At 37.2% G+C, this 20,399-nt stretch overlaps 1 protein-coding gene across 1 annotated transcript in view; it reads right to left on the bottom strand.

Moving 5' to 3' along the window:
• LOC133642595 (microtubule-associated serine/threonine-protein kinase 1-like) overlaps positions 1-20,399 on the bottom strand; it is a 125,688-nt gene that overhangs the window by 37,556 nt on the left and 67,733 nt on the right. Inside the window, exons 6-10 of the mRNA XM_062036883.1 lie at positions 18,653-18,813; positions 18,446-18,521; positions 12,562-12,771; positions 4,817-4,918; positions 1,088-1,220 (exon numbers count right to left, since the gene is read on the bottom strand). Coding sequence (XP_061892867.1) covers positions 1,088-1,220; positions 4,817-4,918; positions 12,562-12,771; positions 18,446-18,521; positions 18,653-18,813 — 682 coding nt within the window. The remainder of the gene's footprint in view (positions 1-1,087; positions 1,221-4,816; positions 4,919-12,561; positions 12,772-18,445; positions 18,522-18,652; positions 18,814-20,399) is intronic.

Below are 20,399 nucleotides of genomic sequence, written 5' to 3'. Positions count from 1 at the left end.
TATATACTTGCAGTGTGTATATTGTACATATTACATATGTTATGAAGGTGTCTGTTACTACATTATATATATACTTGCAGTGTGTATATTGTACATATTATATATATGCTTATGAAAGTGTATGTTACTATATTATATATATACTCGCAGTCTGTATATTTTACATATTACATATTGTTATAAAGGTGTCTGTTACTACATTATATATACACTTGCATCGTGTATATTGTACATTATACATATTGTTATGACGGTGTCTGTTACTACATTATATATATACTTGCAGTGTGCATATAAAACATATTACATATTGTTATGAAGGTGTCTGTTACTACATTATATATATATATACTTGCAGTGTGTATATTGTACATATTACATATCGTTATGAAGGTGTCTGTTACTACATTATACATACTTGCAGTGTGTATATTGTACATATTACATATCGTTATAAAGGTGTCTGTTACTACATTATATATATACTTAGTGTGCATATAAAACATATTACATATTGTTATGAATGTGTCTGCTACTATATAATATATATATACTTGCAGTCTGTATATTGTACATATTACATATTGTTATGAAGGTGCCTGTTACTACATTATATACATACTTGCAGTGTGTATATAAAACGTTGGAGGGTTTTGAAGTTGTTTTAGAGACTTTCAAGGCTACAACGCTGACTTTTATTATCCCCATCTTCCAAGCTTTTTTAAATCATCTTTAAAATCCTAAAAAAACAGACGTGCATTGTTGTCTCTCATAATGATTGTGAACGATAGGCAAATCTCCAAAAAAAGTGCAGTTCCCCTTTAATTAAAAGAAAAATGTGCCGCAAGCCATTAAATCAATATCTGTAGGCCGCAATTGGCCACGGGCCTCACTTTAGACACCCCTGGTCAAGAAGATCCCAAGATCGGGATTGTACTAGAATGGAGAATTTTGGTCCAATGGATGATTTTGTAAAAAACCTGACTAGCAAAGTAGAAGATCATGAAAGCATCTAACGATGTCAAGTTAGGATGAGCCAAACTTTTGCCTTTAAATCACTTGGTGTATTTCCAGTATCACCCCTCACCTTCAATGGGGTCTCTGGTGAGTCCCAGCTGGCTGACGATGTACCGAGGGATGTCAGTTTTCATCAGGTGACCTTCTTTGGCAACATCTTCGGCTGCCTCCAACAGATGGTAGAACTCCTCGGGGTTGAACTCCTGGGGAGTTCAGAGCAACACCAAGAACCATCAGTAGCACAAATGTATCACACTTCGGAAAGGTTGGCTCGAGAACACTTCCGAAGTTAGTTGTACTTTGAAAATACACGACTAGCACATGTTCTTATGTTTACAAAACCGGGGCAGTGATCTACCTTCTGATTCGTACCGTCCTAAAACGGGATTGTCCCTCCCTCGCTGCAATTTCCCTGACTTTGTGGATTATTTCCAGTTTTAGATCGAGTCATTCTGATTCTTTGTATTGTGAAAGGTGGCGGTCAGTATTATTGACTAGTGAGAGGAGCGATCCCACTCATCAATTGAGACGTCATGCGGGTAAGCGTTCAGTGGGTTTGACTTTTGGATTATTTAGAGTTCTTTGGGGATTTTCGTTTATGAGTTTTCCCAACCAGTCTCAATGTCTCTTGTGGACTTGGAGAAGGCCGTCAACCGCGTCTCTCAAGAAATCCTCGAGGAGTGTGAGGTATCGGTCCGCCTGATTCAGGCGGTTTGCTCCCTGGATGACTTGGTAAGAGCTTGATCCGTAAATCCATTAAATTAGACCCCTTTGCAGTGATAGTTGGACTGCGCCACGGTTGCTTTTTGTCACAAATTCTGTTCTTAATGTTTATGGACAGAATTTCCAGGCACAACCAGGGTTTGAGTTTGGCAGATTTATGTTTAAGGCGTGGTTCTGACGGATTCACCACACCGTGACCTTTGGCTCTAACTGGATCAGTTTGCAGCCGAATATGTAGCACTGAGTACGAGTCCGTGGCTGTTGCCCGGAAAAGGATGGAGTGCCATTTCTTGGTCGGTGATGAGCTCCTGCCCTAAGTGGAAGAGTTCAAGAACCTTGAGGTTTTCTTCACAAGTAAGGGAAGAATGGGTCAAGAGATTGACAGATTGACTCTGCGTCGGTCCGTAGAAGGAGCTGAAACGGAAGACAATGCTTTCATTATACCAGTTGTCCTACGTTCCTTTTGTAACCTACGGTCATGAGTTTCGGGTAGAGGCCGAAAGGACAAGATGGTGGTCGAAATGAGTTCGAGTGAGGAGCTCCACAATCCAGGGGGTACCTGAAGTAGAGCCGGATGGTGTGGGTCAAACATCTGGTCTCTGGAAACTGTCCGACGGGCAGAAGGCCTTGGGGGAGACTCAGGACACGTTGGAGAGGCTATGTCTCTGAAATGGCTGGCGAATGCCTCAAAATTCTCCTGAAGGAGCTGGACGAAATAGTTGGATTTTGGATTTCTCTCCTTCGGCTGCTGATAAGTGTTGTTTACAATCATTTTATGACTCGGCTAGATGTAACCATGTCATGCCCTGAATTACTTCTTCCAATGATTTATTTTCTTTTGGTTGGTTACCAATGACCCGTTTACCGTACTGAATTATTTTGCTGCTCAAATTGATCGACTGTTGACACCGGTTTGTGGGGCTGTGAACCTTTGGGCACCACACGATTCGATTTGATTCTTGGGGGTAACGATTTGATTCAGAATCGATTATTGATTCAAAACGATTTTCGATTCAAAATCAATACTTTTGAATACCATTGGCTGCCAGTTCTATGATTAACTACATTCCTCCAGAAAATAGATAAACAACTCTGATAAATTTCTATGCTACTAAAAATAAAACTGGTTTTGTTTAATACAATTCTACCCGAATATTTAATAAAGTCAAATACAAATAAGGCAATAAAATAAGTTTATTTTCTAAAATAAATCTGTACATCTGATATACATAATCTACATCAACAATATGATTTGTCTGAGTGTTTAGACAGGACAGATTTAAAAAAAAAATCTACTTTTGATTTTTTTTTTAACCGATTAGGAATCATTACAAGTAAGAATTGCAATTAATTGAAACATCTATTTTTTTCGACACCCGTACTGGTTTGTTAAATGTGCAATCTCTAATCCGAAAACTGTGACATACAGAAAATGAGGGTAAAGTTGGATGGATGAATCCCGTCTTTGTGGCACGCGTCAGCTGCCAATCAGAAAAGGCTTCGCGGTGACACCCTGGTGAAGGCGTGGGGAATTGATACGCCTTGCATGGGATTACCCGGACACGCTCAAAAAGGCATCTTCCATCTCTGAATGGCACCGCCGTCACAGCCTGTCTGACTCAGACGGGAAGGCAGCTGCCAGGAGTTAGTCACAAGGCGGCAGGGAAAATGTTCATCTAAATGCAAATACTAAGCACACAGACTTTCTTTTTCGTACTTCGAAACTTCACTTTTATAAATCTTTCAAATATTTATGATCTACATAACCCAAAACCAGTGAAGTTGACACGTTGTGTAATTCGTAAATAAAAACAGAATACAATGATTTGTTAATCCTTTTCAATTTATATTCAATTGAATAGACTGCAAAGACAAGATATTTAACAGTTCAAATAATCATTAACTTAGAATTTAATGGTAGCAACAGATTGCAAAAAAGTTGCCACAGGGGCATTTTTACCACTGTGTTACATGGCCTTTCCTTTTAACAACACTCAGTAAACGTTTGGGAACTGAGGAGACCAATTTTTGAAGCTTTTCAGGTGGAATTCTTTCCCATTCTTGCTTGATGTACAGCTTAAGTTGTTCAACAGTCCGGGGTCTCCGTTGTGGTATTTTAGGCTTCATAATGCGTCACACATTTTTAATGAGAGATAGGTCTGGACTACAGGCAGGCCAGTCTAGTACCCACACTCTTTACTATGAAGCCGTGGCTTGGCATTGTCTTGCTGAAATAAGCAGGGGCGTCCATGAAAAAGACGTCAATTGAATGGCAACATATGTTGCTCCAAAACCTGTATGTACCGCTCAGCATTAATGGTGCCTTCACAGATGTGTAAGTTACCCATGCCGTGAGTTTTTATACACATTTTTTTACACTGAATATTTTACACTGAATATTTTATAAATATTTTTTTCTATACACTGTTAATTTATACACTGAATATTTTTACACAGAATTTTTTTTTTACACTGGATTTTTTACACATAATTATTTTTACACTGAATTCTTATACACTGATTTTTTTACACAGTTTTTTATGCACTGAATATTTTTATAACCAGAATTTTTTTACACTGAATTTATTACTCAGAATTTTCTTTTTTATGCAGATTTTTTTTTTTACACTGAATATTTTAACACAAAAATGTTTTTTATTACACTGAATTAAAAAAAATAAAAATATGAAACTGTCAGCATAATTTGATGTAAAAAAAATCAGTTCACAAAATTCAAACGCAAAAAATTCTGTTACCGGTAAATAAATTTAGTGTAAAAAAAAAAAAAAGAGCTTTGGTAATAAAGACACAAATTCACCTCCATACGAGGATGTCATGTAAGATTTACATGAGAACCAGCGTCCTTTGCAGTGGACATTTGGTTCCGCTCCATTTCTTTAGTCAGAGTGTCAACTTCCCGCAAACATAATATCCCAGTTCTGCAAAACACAAACGTCCACTGCAGAGGACACTGCAGGATATCCCCAATATGCCATGGATGAAGACAAAAGTGTCTCCTGGATGTGTAAAAAAAAATATGGGTATGGAGTGAGAGCCCCTGCACAAACAATCTCACCAAGCACTCCAGCAGCCTGGCAGGTCGGGAGATGATGATGAGAAGCTTCTTCACCAACTCCGTGACGAAAGCAACCTCGGAGCTTTCCGAGCGCTCAAAAGCCTGCAAGTCCAGACAAAGACAAGAAGAACAATTGAAATACCATAAATACAAAGCTTCTAAGAATCGAATTGAAGATAAAACCTTCATTTGGAGGAATCAGTGTCTTTCTCAAGGGGCAACAATCTGTCTAGGCATCCATATTTTGGTTCAAACTACGACTGGAACTACATGCAGACTTTGGTACCTCAGTTTTTGCTGTAAATCCATGACAAGGAGACCAGTGAAAACCGAATCATATGAGCACCCAAGACGCCCTTAAAATGCGTTCATCTCCTCGACAGTGCAGCTAATGTATGTATTCATTCTGCTTGTGCTTAGTGGCCTCCAAGCTATTTTAATTGGTACATGGTGTAATGGTAAATTTGGCCAGTAGAGGGCAGTCACACATAAAACATACATGTGGACTGCAGGTTAACGCCTGTTCAATAAATGACGCAAGTACGTGTAAGCAAGCAACACCAAAAACTTTGTTATTTCTTTGAGAATATAGAACATTACACACGGCACTCAAAAATCCGTCAAAATGTTTTAGTGCGACTTTGGTAAGCTACCGAGCTGCACCACTTGATGGATTGTCGGAACATTACGGCTACCGTAGTCAGACGTACTCTGCTTCAACATACGGGTACCAACTTTTCTTACCTATTGGTACCTGCTGATGTGTATTTGGGATCTGTATAAGTCCCGAAAATGTGCCCGTGTCCACCATTGTAGTCCGCGCCGTAGTCAATAAGCACCTCCTACATCAAATTATGTTGGCAATTTCATTGAAAAACAATTCAGTGTTTTTAATTTAAAATTATACACTGAATTTTTATACACACAATTGTTTTACCCTGAATATTTTTAAACTGAATATTTTATACACACATTTAAAAAAAAAATTTACACTGAATTTTTATACACAATTTTTTTTTACACTGAATATTTTTACACTGAATATTTTATAAACACATTTTGTATACACTGTTATTTAATCACTAAAGTTTTTTTACACTGAATTTTTATCATTGCATTTTTTATACTGAATTTTTTTACACTGAATTTATCACTGAATTTTCTTTACACTGATTTTTTTTACACCAAATTCTTATACACTGATTTTTATGTACTGATTTTTTTTACACTGAATTCTTTTACTATGAATTTTCTTTACACTAAATTATTTTACACTGAATTCTTATACACTGATTTTTATGCACTACATTTTTTTATGCACATTTTTTTTTACACTGAATTTTTTAGGATGATAAGTGTGGCCAGTAGATGTCAGTCACACATAAAACATACATGTGGACTGCAGGTTGATGCCTGTTCAATAAATGACACTAGCAAGTATGCGTAAGCAAGCAACACCAAAAACTTTGATGTTTCTTCGAGAATATAGAACATTACACACGGCGCTCAAAAATCCGTCAAAATGTTTTAGTGCGACTTTGGTAAGCTACCGAGCCGCACCACTTGATGGATTGTCGGAGCATTACGGCTACAGTAGTCAGACGTTCTGTGCTTCAACATACGGGTACCAACTTTTCTTACCTATTGGTACCTGCTGATGTGTATTTGGGATCTGTATAAGTCCCGAAAATGTGCCCGTGTCCACCATTGTAGTCCACGCCGTAGTCAATAAGCACCTCCTACATCATGTTGGCAATTTAATTGAAAACAATTTCAGTGTTTTTAAATTGAAATTATACACAGAATTTTTATACACACAATTGTTTTACACTAAATATTTTTAAACTGAATATTTATACACTAATTTTTCATTTTTTTTACACTGAATCTTTATACACAATTTTTTTTTTTACAATTAACATTTTATAAACACATTTTCTATACACTGTTATTTTATACACTAAAGTTTTTTACAAGTTTTTTACACTTATTTTTTTTTTAAACTGAATTTTTATCACTGCATTTTTTATACTGAATTTTTTTACACAGAATTTTCTTTACACTGAATTTTTTTTTACACCAAATTCTTATACACTGAATTCATATACACTGATTTTTATGTACTGATTTTTTTTACGCTGAATTTTTTTACACTGAATTTTTTTTACACTGAATTCTTATACACTTATTTTTAGGCACTGAATTTTTTTTTACGCATAATTTATTTTTACACTGAATTGTTTTGAATGATACGTGTGGCCAGTAGATGGCAGTCACACATTTGGACTGCAGGTTGACGCTTTGTTCAATAAATGACACTAACAATTAGCGTAAGCAAGCAACACCAAAAACTTTGATGTTTCTTTGAGAATATAGAACATTACACACGGCGCTCAAAAATCCGTCAAAATGTTTTAGTACGACTTTGGTAAGCTACCGAGCTGCACACTTTGATGGATTGTCAGAGCATTTCGGCTACCGTAGTCAGACATTACTGTGCTTCAACATATGGATACCAACTTTTCTTACCTATTGGCACCTGCTGATGTGTATTTGATATCTGCATAAGTCCCAAAAACGCGTGTCCGCCATTGTAGTCCGCGCCGGAGTCAATAAACACCTCCTTTTTCTCTGTCCTCTTGTTGTGGGGCAGACTGGCTCGTACATGCACATGCATCCTCCGCTGTTGCCATTTCTAATACGAAGTAGTGTAGAGTTCTAACTTATATCTGTCAGTAGACTCACTATAGAAGCGCTAAAAACTATCAGTACAACAAAGATGACGGGGAGAAGACGCTGTCGAAGTGGAGGCACGTAAATTAGACCGCCTACGAAAGCGGCTTGAAGATGGTCTGTAAAACATCATCTCGGCAACATCCTGACCAAAGAAGTGAAGTGAATTACATTTATATAGCGCTTTTTCTCAAGTGACTCAAAGCGCTTTACATTGTGAAACCCAATATCTAAGTTACATTTAAACCAGTGTGGGGGGCACTGGGAGCATGTGGGTAAAGTGTCTTGCCCAAGGACACAACGGCAGTGACTAGGATGGCGGAAGCGGGGATCGAACCTGCAACCCTCAAGTTGCTGGTACGGCCACTCTACCAACCGAGCTATACCGCCCCCACAAGAACCACCATGCCATGTTATGTAGACCACAAGGAAGTGTTTACATGTACAAAAATAAAATCCTAATACGTCCACTTGAATGCGCCTTATAATCTGGTGCGCCTTTTGTATGAAAACAGACCCGAATGCACCTGTTGATCGTAAGTGCGCCTCATAATCCGGTGCGCTTTACTGCCCGAAAAATACATTATTCCATTAGGAAATAATGAAAATTCAAATTATTCCGTTCCAGACACTCCAAAATATAAAATTTTTTTAGACCATAAATAGAGTTTTACATGCAGAAAACAATGTCAAATATTTATTTATTCATACAGACCGATGAAATGGATAAATGCACATTCAACAAGTTTTTCCTGCATTGAAGACTCTTGGCGGCGGTAAAGACAGTAGTAGTACCTTTCTATGCCTTCTTTCTTGAATTCAGTTGTATTTCTCACCTTCTTTATCAAAGTGCTGGCACTGACTGTGTGCTCACACAACATTGTTTACCTCACAGCACAACACGTCACACTGTCGTCACACAAGAGGTCGGGGGAAAAATATTGCTATGGCAATATATCGAGTTTCTAATTGTATGAATTCTTCATCACTCCAAGCACAGTTGTAAGTTTTACAATATAACTAAAACAATTCTTACTTACTAAAGCGACCCATGTGCGATGTCTGTAGGAGTGTTTTCATGCACGTGCTATTGTAATGTAATGCGATAGCATCGTTAGCATTAGCTAATATGCTAACAGGTTCACGAGTGTCTGTGTTAGTATTATCAACTTACATTCATTTTGTATTGTTTCACTTTCACAAATTCCTCAGTAAATTCACCAAAACGTCACCGTGGAGTTATTGAGTCTGTTTAGCTGATTGGAGAGCTAGCTTCCGCAGCTAGTAGGTCCATGACGATGACTTCTGTTTTGTTTGATCGGCCGTTTTACTGCCGTCTTACAGACACCGTTTGGAAACAATTGAGGTATGTAAATAAACATATACCACATTTTACAACGTATATATCTAATATATGGAAACATTTAGTTTTTTCCCTTATAATGTTAGGGGTGCGGCTTATATACTGGTGGGTTCTGTAGTCTGGAAAATACTGTATGTTCCTTTCTTTTTTGTTGTCTTTAGTGTTAATAGGTATATAATGTTACACAGAGGTGTACTTATAACAATTTCATAGACACATAATACTATTTATAGTCGCGGTGGGGAGTGTGTTTTCTTCTTCATAGAGTGGGCGTAACAGAAAATAACTGAGCAGTGTGGTGCGTTCAGTGACACTCTGGAAACACTGACCCTAACATGTTGTTCGGACTATTACGGAGCGATTGAATCATCGGCGTGTGTTGTTGGCGTGGAGCGGGGGTCGTGCACTCGTCAAGCGTTTAGCTTATCAGCTTGACTTGTGGCGAGCGAAAAATGGTAATTAAAGAGACAGGCGTGTTAATGCAGCTGGGACCAACTAATGCGGTGCATCAGTCACTTTTATTGCCATTATTGATCCATGGAGGCGGCTGGTCGTATACACACATCAGGAAATCATGGGGAAAAGTCGACCAATCACAGCCTTGCTCAATAGCACCTGCTTTAATCACTCTAGTGTGGGGGTCGGCAACCCAAAACGTTGAAAGAGCCATATTGGACCAAAAATAAAAAAAACAATCCTGTCTGCAGCCGCAAAAAATGAAAAGCCGTATATAAGTCTTATAATGAAGGCATCACATGACATAAGTGTCTATATTAGCTATATTAGCCTACTATCAAAATTAGGGATGTCCGATAATGGCTTTTTGCCGATATCCGATATTCCGATATTGTCCAACTCTTTAATTACCGATACCGATATCAACCGATATATGCAGTCGTGGAATTAACACATTATTATGCCTAATTTGGACAACCATGTATGGTGAAGATAAGGTACTTTAAAAAAAAAAAAAAAAAATAAGATAACTAAATTAAAAACATTTTCTTGAATAAAAAAGAAAGTAAAACAATATAAAAACAGTTACATAGAAACTAGTAATTAATGAAAATGAGTAAAATTAACTGTTAAAGGTTAGTACTATTAGTGGACCAGCAGCACGCACAATCATGTGTGCTTACGGACTGTATCCCTTGCAGACTGTATTGATATATATTGATATATAATGTAGGAACCAGAATATTGATAACAGAAAGAAATAGGGGAAGGGTGGTTTTTTGGGTTGGTGCACTAATTGTAAGTGTATCTTGTGTTTTTTATGTTGATTTAATAAAAAAAAATAAAAAAAATAAAAATAAAAAAAAGCCGATACAGATAATAAAAAAACAGATACCGATAATTTCCGATATTACATTTTAACGCATTTATCGGCCGATGATATCGGCAGGCCGATATTATCGGACATCCCTAAACAAAATGACTTTAAAAGTCTTATATAAGTGTTATAATGAAGGCAACACATGACGTAAGTGTCTATATTAGCTGTATATGCAGCAGCAGACTGGACTGGAAGGACAACTGCAAAGCTGTTTACAAGAAGGAGGAAGCTTAGGTCCTATAATGTGTGCAGCAAGCTGTTGGAGATATTTTATCAGTCTGTTGTGGCCAGTGCCCTGTACTTTGCAGTGGTTTGTTGGGGGAGCAGCACCAGCAAAAGGGACTCAAACCGGATTGATAAACTGATCCGGAAAGCCGGCCAAACTATTGGCACGCAGTTGGATGCGTTTGTGTCAGTGGGGGACAGGAGGACACTGGACAAACTGCTGGCCATCATGGACAATCCTGCCCACCCACTCCACCTGACAATTGAGGGACAGCGGAGTTCATACTCCAACAGGCTCTTTCAGCTTCCTTCCCGCACTGTGCGATTCAAGAACTCCTTCATTCCCCACTCCATCCAGCGGTATAATCACTCGCCATACAGCAATAGATGATATCTGCCTATTACCTGACATATTCTATGTCAGCTACTTCTCTTTGTTTTTAATGTCTATTTTATGCTGGATCAACTCTCTATTTTATGCTGCTGCTGTCATATATACTGTAATATTGTACATGGTAATTGTTATATATTGTATATATGTTATACACATAATATAATATATCTGTATATATAATATAGTGTACACATACGGTATTACGTATATATTCGTATATATGTTATATTTTATATTGCTATATTTAGTCTATTTATACCTGCATTGTCCTTTCCATCATTGTAACTGAGCTACTGTGTTGAACAATTTCCCTTGTGGATCATTAAAGTTTGTCTAAGTCTAAGTCTAATGAAGACAACACATGATGTAAGTGTCTATATTAGCTATATTAGCCTACTATCAAAATGACTTTAAAAGTCTTATAAAAGTGTTATATTGAAGGCAACACATGATGTGTCTATATTAGCCTACTATCAAAATGACTTTAAACGTCTTATATAAGTCTTATAATGAAGGCAACACATGACGTAAGTGTCTATATTAGCTATATTAGCCTACTATCAAAATGACTTTAAAAGTCTTATATAAGTCTTACAATGAAGACAACACATGACATATTAGCTATATTAGCCTACTATCAAAATGACTATGTGTCGCAGGCTGACGCAAATCTTCGTTGACAGAAATGTTGAAATGTAATATTTATTCTACACATTTTTACAACATTAGAAAACATTAGTACAACTTCTCAGAGGGTGAGATAACTCCTGGAAATGACTGTCTTAGAATGGCCAAAGGTAAAGATGTGTGTGTCCAAGTTAAAGGAAACGTCTTCTTCTAAAAACAACTATCTGAAATGCAGCCAATATTACATGACTCCCGTGCGCGGCCACCGCTGCTGCTCACTGCTCCCCTCACCTCCCAGGGGATGGAACCAGGGGATGGGTCAAATGCAGAGAGTAATTACACCACACCTAGTGCGTGTGTTATATCAGTGGTACTTTAATTTAACTTAATATATGTCATGAGACATGCAAATATAAATTATATACAAAGAGGATAAAAGTAAAGGAAATTAAATGAGCTCAAATATACCTACAAATGAGGCATAATGATGCAATATGTACATACAGCTAGCCTAAATAGCATGTTAGCATTGATTAGCTTGCAGCCATGCTCTGACCAAATATGCCTGATTAGCACTCCAACAAGTCAATAACGTCAACACAGCTCACCTTTGTGCATTCACGCACAGTATAAAACGTTTGGTGGACAAAATTAGACAAAGAAGGAGTGGAAGATTTTACATGTAAACAAACTGTTGCGTCACAGTCCACACTATGGTGAGTTCAAGAACCGCCAAAATTAGTTGGACAAAACGATGTTCACCAAATACTCTCATCAGTGAAGCATACACACAAACATATTAATCAGTGGGTTTTCTAACAATTGGGAAGGTTTGTGTCATGTTTGTCCTCAAACAAAAAACATACTAAAACTAAAAAATTATTTTCCTCCATCTTTTTACATTTTCAATCCTTTTTTAAAAAATGCTCCAGGGAGCCACTAAGGCGGCACTAAAGAGCCGCGGGTTGCTGACCCCCGCTCGAGTGCATTTCAGTCTACACACAATTCTGCTCCCTTGATTGGTTGATATTTGGTTGATTTTTTAAGTCTTTATGGTTTCCACTTACATCATGAAGGAGCTTATCCAGGTTTTCCTGCAGCTCGAAGAAGTAGACGGACGTGATGAGTCCCTCGCATGACTTGGCCAAGCAGTCTCGGGAGAGCTCGGCGATCTGGTGGTGGATGAAGCTGAGGACTCCGTCAGCCAGCGGTAGAACGTTCTCAGGAGAGTACACCTGGATGAAGTCGGCCAGCCTGCCCTCCATCTGTGCCCTGGCCTCGTGGAGGAGAAAGATGTACGCGTAGTCAAACCAACATGAACCCTTTTTTAGGTCATTTGTAGAACATGGTCAAAGTACTGTAGGTAAGGTTGTATTTTTTGCCTCATTCCTGTGAGAATCCTGCGTATAACGATCAAACCTCGTTTAATACATGTAGACCAGTAGAGGGCGACTATGCTAACAGTGGTAAGTCACATACAATGTTTGGTGTGTGAATGTGTAAACATTTGTTGTTTGTTGTGCGAATATATTAACACTAAACCTTCTATTTGATTAATGTAAATCAAAACAATAGACATTATTTATGTACAAAACCCAAAACCAGTGAAGTTGGCACGTTGTGTACTTGGTAAATAAAAACAGAATACATTGATTTGCAAATCCTTTTCAACCTATATTCAATTGAATAGACTGCAAAGACAAGATATATATATATATATATATATATATATATATATATATATATATATATATATATATATATATATATATATATATATATATATATATATATATATATATATATATATATATATTTAATGTTCCAATTGAGAAACTTCATTTTCTGTTTTTTTTTTACAAAAAATCATTAACTTAGAATTTAATGGCAGCAACACATTGCTAATAAAGTTGGCACAGGGGAATTTTTACCACTGTGTTTAACAACACTCAGTAAGCGTTTGGGAACTGAGGAGACCAATTTTTGAAGCTTTTCAGGTGGAATTCTTTCCCATTCTTGCTTGATGTACAGCTTAAGTTGTTCAACAGTCTCCTTTGTGGTATTTTAGGCTTCATATTGCGCCACACATTTGCAATGGGAGACAGGTCTGGACTACAGGCAGGCCAGTCTAGTACCCGCACTCTTTTACTAAGAAGCCACGCTGTTGTAACATGTGGCTTGGCATTGTCTTGCTGAAATAAGCAGGGGCGTCCATGATAACGTTGCCTGGATGGCAACATACAGTATTTTGCTCCAAAACCTGTATGTACCTTTCACATTAATGGTGCCTTCACAGATGTGTAAGTTACCCATACTTTGGGCACTAATACACCCCCATACCATCACAAATGCTGGCTTTTCAACTTTGTGCCTTTAACAATCCAGATGGTTCTTTTCCTCTTTGTCCTGGAGGACACGACGTCCACAGTTTCCAAAAACAATTTGAAATGTGGACTCGTCAGACCACAAAATATTTTTACACTTTACATCAGTCCATCTTAGATGAGCTGGGGCCCAGCGAAGCTAGCGGCGTTTCCGGGTGTTGTTGATAAATGGCTTTCGCTTTGCATAGTAGAGTTTTAACTTCCACTTACAGATGTAGCGACGAACAGTAGTTACTGACTGTGGTTTTCTGAAGTTTTCCTGAGCCCATGTGATGATATCCTTTACACACTGATGTCACTTTTTGACGGAGTACTGCCTGAGGGATCGAAGGTCCGTATTATCATCGCTTACGTGCAGTGATTTCTCCAGATTCTCTGAACCTTTTGATGATATTGCGGACCGTAGATGGTGAAATTCCTAAATTCTTTGCAATAGCTGGTTGAGAAATGTTGTTCTTAAACTGTTGGAAAATGTACTCATGCATTCGTTCACAAAGTGGTGACCCTCGCACCATCCTTGTTTGTGAATGACTGAGCATTTCATGGAAGCTGCTTTTTTCCCCAATCATGGCACCCACCTGTTCCCAATTAGCCCGTTCACCTGTGGGTTGTTCCAAATAAGTGTTTGATGAGCATTCCTCAACTTTCTCAGTCTTTTTAGCCACTTGTGCCAGCTTTTTTGAAACATGTTTCAGGCATCAAATTCCAAATGAGCTAATATTTGCAAAAAATAACACATTTTTTCAGTTCGAACGTTAAGTATCTTATCTTTGATGTCTATCTTTGATGTCAGCATCATTTTAGACCAACTTAAATATAGGTGGAAAAGGATTTGTAAATCATTGTATTCCGTTTTATTTACCATTTACACAATGTGCCAACTTCACTGGTTTTGGGTTTTGTAAAATACACAACGGACATTATTTATATAAAATACACAATGTACATTATTGATGTAAAATACACAATGGACGTTATACTTGTGTAATGTTTATTTTATGTTCAAACCTAAATGAAGGAAGAAGAGTAAAGAAATTAAAAAAAAGTAAGGAAAATAATTCAAAATAAGGAACATCAATCCTCAACAAAAACTGAAGCTTCTGTTTCTTCATAGTGTTAACTATCTGCACACGCTGGAAACGAGTAGTGAGGGCAGAATAATGAATGTATTGAGAGTGCAGTTTGAAAGCCGATGTGTTTACTATGTAATGAAGTAAAGAAATATAACGTGCGGGGCATTTTCTGACTAAACATCCACATTTCCATGTCTTTGCCCCTGAGCCCTTGGGCTCTCGAAACTGCGGCCCTCTTTATGATGTAGTTGAATAGCCCTGACCTATACGGTCGACCGCTTTTGTTGACATAAGATTTGAGGCCCAAAGGGACTATTTATGCGTACAGTTGGTCCGTTTATGTACGACATGTCAAATTTCACGTCACGGCTATCATGACCAAAATGATCACTAGTATTGTTAAATGTGCTCAAAAAGTACTTAAACACACACTGAAATCTTTTGACCATTTTTTATGTTTTTTTAATAACTAAAAAAAATATACACTCTGTTAAAAAAAAAAAGTTTTGCATGTTTTGTGTTTTTTGTGCTTCACTGATAGTGTTTAGTCTTTATTGGCTAAGCTTTTATTGTTTTAAATATTGGTTTGCACTGTAGCACTTAAAGATGTATTTCAATAAAAAGTGCAGAACAAATCCAATCTATTATCTATCATTTTTTGCAGGCGTTGTGGCATCCTCCTCTGGTCAGCAGTACTTAAACGCACCAAAAAAAACACCTCTTTGGCGTATTCCTCTGTGCAAGGTTCAATGTGCACAATTGAATATCTTAGTTGCTCGGACAACATTGTGTTTATATAAGTTTACATATGTTGTTACCTCATGGGGAAAGACGTTAATGTCGCTTGTTTACATGTTAGCATTCAAGCTCGCGAGATGGTGCCAGAGAGTCTGTGACTTTATCGAATTTCAGTTATCAAAAAGTTCACATACCCCTGATCTAAAGTATTGGAAACTCTTGAAATACAAATATAAACAAAGTTAAGTTAGTAAACTAAAAGTAAAAACAATACTAACATATGAATTCATAAATTTAAAAAAGTACAATAACAATAATAAACACTGTTTATATGTGTAACTAAATATTATTATTTTTGTACAGGCATAATTTTTGACACACTAGGTTATGCAGATACACAATTGTAGAGTTATTATTATTATTATTATTATTATTAATGTAGTCTTAAAGGGGGGAAAACAACAGTAAAAATGCAAGAAAGAAGAGCAAACAAACTAACTAATAATGAATATTAAAATACTCAGTCACCTACAATACAAAGCTGACACAATTTTCCTGTATCTTTTTTTATCATTTAAAAAAAATTAGAGATAAATGCTTTAAAATGTAATATCGGAAATTATCGGTATCGGGTTTTTTTCTTAGCGGTATCGTTTTTTGTTGTTGTTTTTTAATTAAACAACATAAAAAACACAAGATACACTTACAATTAGTGCACCAACCCACAAAACCTCCCTCCCCCCATTTACACTCATTCACACAAAAGGGTTGTTTCTTTCTGTTATTAATATTCTAGTTCCTACAATATATATCAATATATATCAATACAGTCTGCAAGGGATACAGTCCGTAAGCACACATGCACGGTCCACTAATAGTACTAACCTTTAACAGTTAATTTGAGTCATTTTCATTAATTACTAGTTTCTATGTAACTGTTTTTATATTATTTTACTTCCTTTTTTATTCAAAAACATGTTTTTAATTTATTTATCTTATTTTATTTTATGAATTTTTAAAAAAAGGACCTTATCTTCACCATACCTGGTTGTCCAAATTAGGCATAATAATGTGTTAATTCCACGACTGTATATATCGGCATCGGTTGATATCGGTATCGGTAATTAAGAGTTAGACAATATCAGGAATATCGGATATCGGCAAAAAAGCCATTATCGGACATCCATAAAAAAATATATATATCAAAATATATACACCTGTGATCCAAAATATTAGAAGCTCTCGAAATGAAAATAAAATATACTTAAAATATAAACAAAGTTTATATTTATATTAGTCAATCAAAAAACAAAAATAATACTAACTTATGTATTAATTATTTAAACAATTAGAGCAACAATAATAAACACTGTTAAATGTGTAACTAAATATTAATATTTTCATACAGGCAGAATTTTTGACACACTAAGTTATGCAATTACACAATTCTATTATTATCATTATTACTATTATATTCTTACAGGGGAAAAAACAACAGTAAAAATGTGAGAAAAAGGAGCAAAACAATTAGAATATAATGAGAAAAAGCTGAAATGTTCTAACTAATAATAAATGATATATTTATTCACCTATAATACATAGATGACCCAATTTTTTTGTGTCTACATGTTAGGGTTGTCTCCATACCAATATTTTGGTACCGGTACCAAAGTGTATTTAGATTTTTTTCTAAATAAAGGGTACCACAAAAAAATGGCATTATTGGCTTTATTTTAACAAAAAATCTTGGGTACATTAAACATATGCTTCTTATTGCAAGTTTGTCCTTAAATAAAATAGCGAACACACAAGACAACTTGTCTTTTAGTAGTAAGTAAACAAACAAAGGCTCCTAATTAGTCTGCTGACATATGCAGTAACATATTGTGTCATTTATTATTCCATTATTTTGTCAACATTATAAAGGACAAACTGTAAAAAATGATTATTAATCTACTTGTTCATTTACTGTTAATATCTGCTTATTTTCTGTTTGAAAATGTTCTATCTACACTTCTGTTAAAATGTAATAATCACTTATTTTTCTGTTGTTTGATTCTTTACATTAGTTTTGGATGATACCACACACTTAGGTATCGATCCGATACCAAGTAGTTACAGGATCATTCAAAGTCCTCATGTGTTCAGGGACGTATTTCCTGAGTTTGTAAACATAATATGAATTTTTACATTTTTGTTAGCGGTGAGCTATTGTATCCTACTACAGTGTGTAGTGAAGCATATTTAGCTATTCCTCGTCTTGCAGTGATAATGCTACTTGTAAGAAACTTACTTTATTTGTCGCCATGGAGGCGAGGATTAGTAATTTAGAAGTAGCTAAAACAATGCAGATTGCGGATGGATGTTAGCCGCTAGCTAGCTAGCCATGTCTTAAAGCACCTCTTCCTGAGGGTGTTTCAGTATTATAACTTCACCTTTATCTTTAGTTTTTAGACCAAAATGCGTTTGTTCTCCCATTTCTGCCTAAACACTGTGTATGCTTGTAAGTACTCCGTGTGCGCGCACTGCCGAACATGCTCCTATGCTCGTAAAACCAGCAATGTCATGACGTGGGTGGGGGCTGGTACTTTTTAGAGGCGGTTTATTACCGAATATAATTTATTAGTATCGCAGTACTATACTATACTACTATACTATACTTGTACCGCGATACCGTACAACCCTACTACATGCATATCATATCTTTTTTTAACTTTTAAAAAAATTAAAAATATCAAAATACTTTAGATTATTACCTTTGGAAAGCGCTCCTTGTACACGTGGTTCATCATGACGATCTCGTTATCATAGCACGAGGAGGAGCGTCCAGGGCTGGAAGAAAGACCAAAGTCAGGATTTGGGAACTTTGTCATAGACTCAACAACCACAAATGAACTTTGCTAGAACCCGAAACAAACTAATCTGTGGCTATGTGATATTACTCCAGCGGGCCTGCTGCTGACCTGAGACTGCGGGAGCGCGGGCGCATGTGCGGAGAGGAGCGTCCGCCGTCATCGTCGGTGATGCTCTCCGTGCTGCCAAAGTGCTTGGACAGGAAGTGGAGCTCGTCCATGGTGGGCTGGAAGGGCAGCTGGTGCAGACGCTCCTGGGAGGAACTGGACGACTGCAGGAGGCCAAGGAACAGGAAGCACGTGGCGATGGAGAAAGGAAGCCAGGGCGAATGTTGGCAGAAGAGGAAGGTAAACAAGAATGAGGCCGATCGGGAAAAAAAAACTGCGGTGCAGAAGCGGATATTTGACAACAAACAAAACAAGAACCAAGACTTTTTCAGTAAACACACAATCTCAGGCACTTGGTATCTGTTGACAGCAGAAACAAGACCAGCCAGTGTGGCTGAAAAACATGTCTAGCTCGGTAGTTAGCACGCTCGTTTCTCATGCGGACCACTCTGGTTTGAGTCCCATGCAGAACTGAGAAAGCAGGGCCCACGACACGTAAAGTGGTGCCGTGACCCGGATTAGAAAGAGGTTCTGAGGGGTGAGTGTAACGGAGTGCAGCCAGTGTTGCTGCTGGGCCATGTGTACGTCTAGCTTGGTAGTTAGCACGCTTGTTTCTCATGCGGACCACTCGGGTTCGAGTCCTGTCCATAACTAAGAAAGCAGGGATCACGGCGGTTAAAGTGGTGCCGTGACCCGGATTAGAGGGCGGTTTAGGCGGGTGAGGGTGGTTGGGACATGTGTGCGTTAGTAACCCTCACTCCCTGACCACCTCAAGAGCAAGGCTGGCTATCGGATTCAGTTCAGTCTTTCCTCTCTAGTCTTTGGTTGCGCCCTAAAAAGTGTTAATACTGTAAGTATTGTACTTATTACGTGCCGGCTGTTTGATTGGAACGTGCGTCTTAGTTGTCGTTTTCATTAACAAATTTGGAGGTGTTGAAATCCCATGTAAAATCGCCAGTAGCATGTCAATAGCTGATGTATGATGTATGCACAGATATAGATTTACAGATGTATGCAGCTGACACAGTGGTATATACATCAGGTAAGACCTGTACTCTAGTTGCTGAGAAGTTAAATGCTAAATTAGACAAAATAGCCTCTTGGCTGGCATCATCCTGTTAAACCCCAAACACTAAGAAGACTAACTCTGTCTGCTTCTCCATAAAAAAGCTACCTCAAACAAACCTGAATATAACAATTAATGAGGAGCTCATTGAACAAGTACCTGAAGTCAAATATTTGGGCATAATCATAGACTATCAGCTGAAAGTCACATTAAGAAAATGTGTAAAACCCTGAAGGCAAACCTAGGCTGTTTTAAGATCATAAGAAACTGCTTAACTCTCAGCTGTGCTTTTACTTTTATGAATTCAATAATTATTTCACACATATCTTATGACTTAACTACATGGTCCCAGGCACACCAGTCATCAATCAAGACCATTGAGTGTCTTTATAACCGCACCTTGAAAGTCCTAGACAAGAAGAGTATACGATATCATCATTGCCAAATTTTAACCAAATACAATATTTTAAGTTTTACCAATTTTATTTTGTTACACACAGTCAAACTGGTTTTTAAATGCTTGGATAACTCTGCTTCCCAATTGCTCTGCAAGGCACAAGACTGCAAAGTGGTACCAGATCTACCACCCGAGCAATGTCAAAAGGCAACTGTTGCGTTCCATTCCGTAGATTAGAACATCTTTCGCCCAGACTGCCTTTTCAATAAAAGGACCACAACTATGGA

The sequence above is a fragment of the Entelurus aequoreus genome, linkage group LG25 (assembly GCF_033978785.1).
Source record: "Entelurus aequoreus isolate RoL-2023_Sb linkage group LG25, RoL_Eaeq_v1.1, whole genome shotgun sequence".
Classification (NCBI taxonomy): Eukaryota; Metazoa; Chordata; class Actinopteri; order Syngnathiformes; family Syngnathidae; genus Entelurus; species Entelurus aequoreus.
This window is presented reverse-complemented; position numbering and strand designations above follow the sequence as displayed.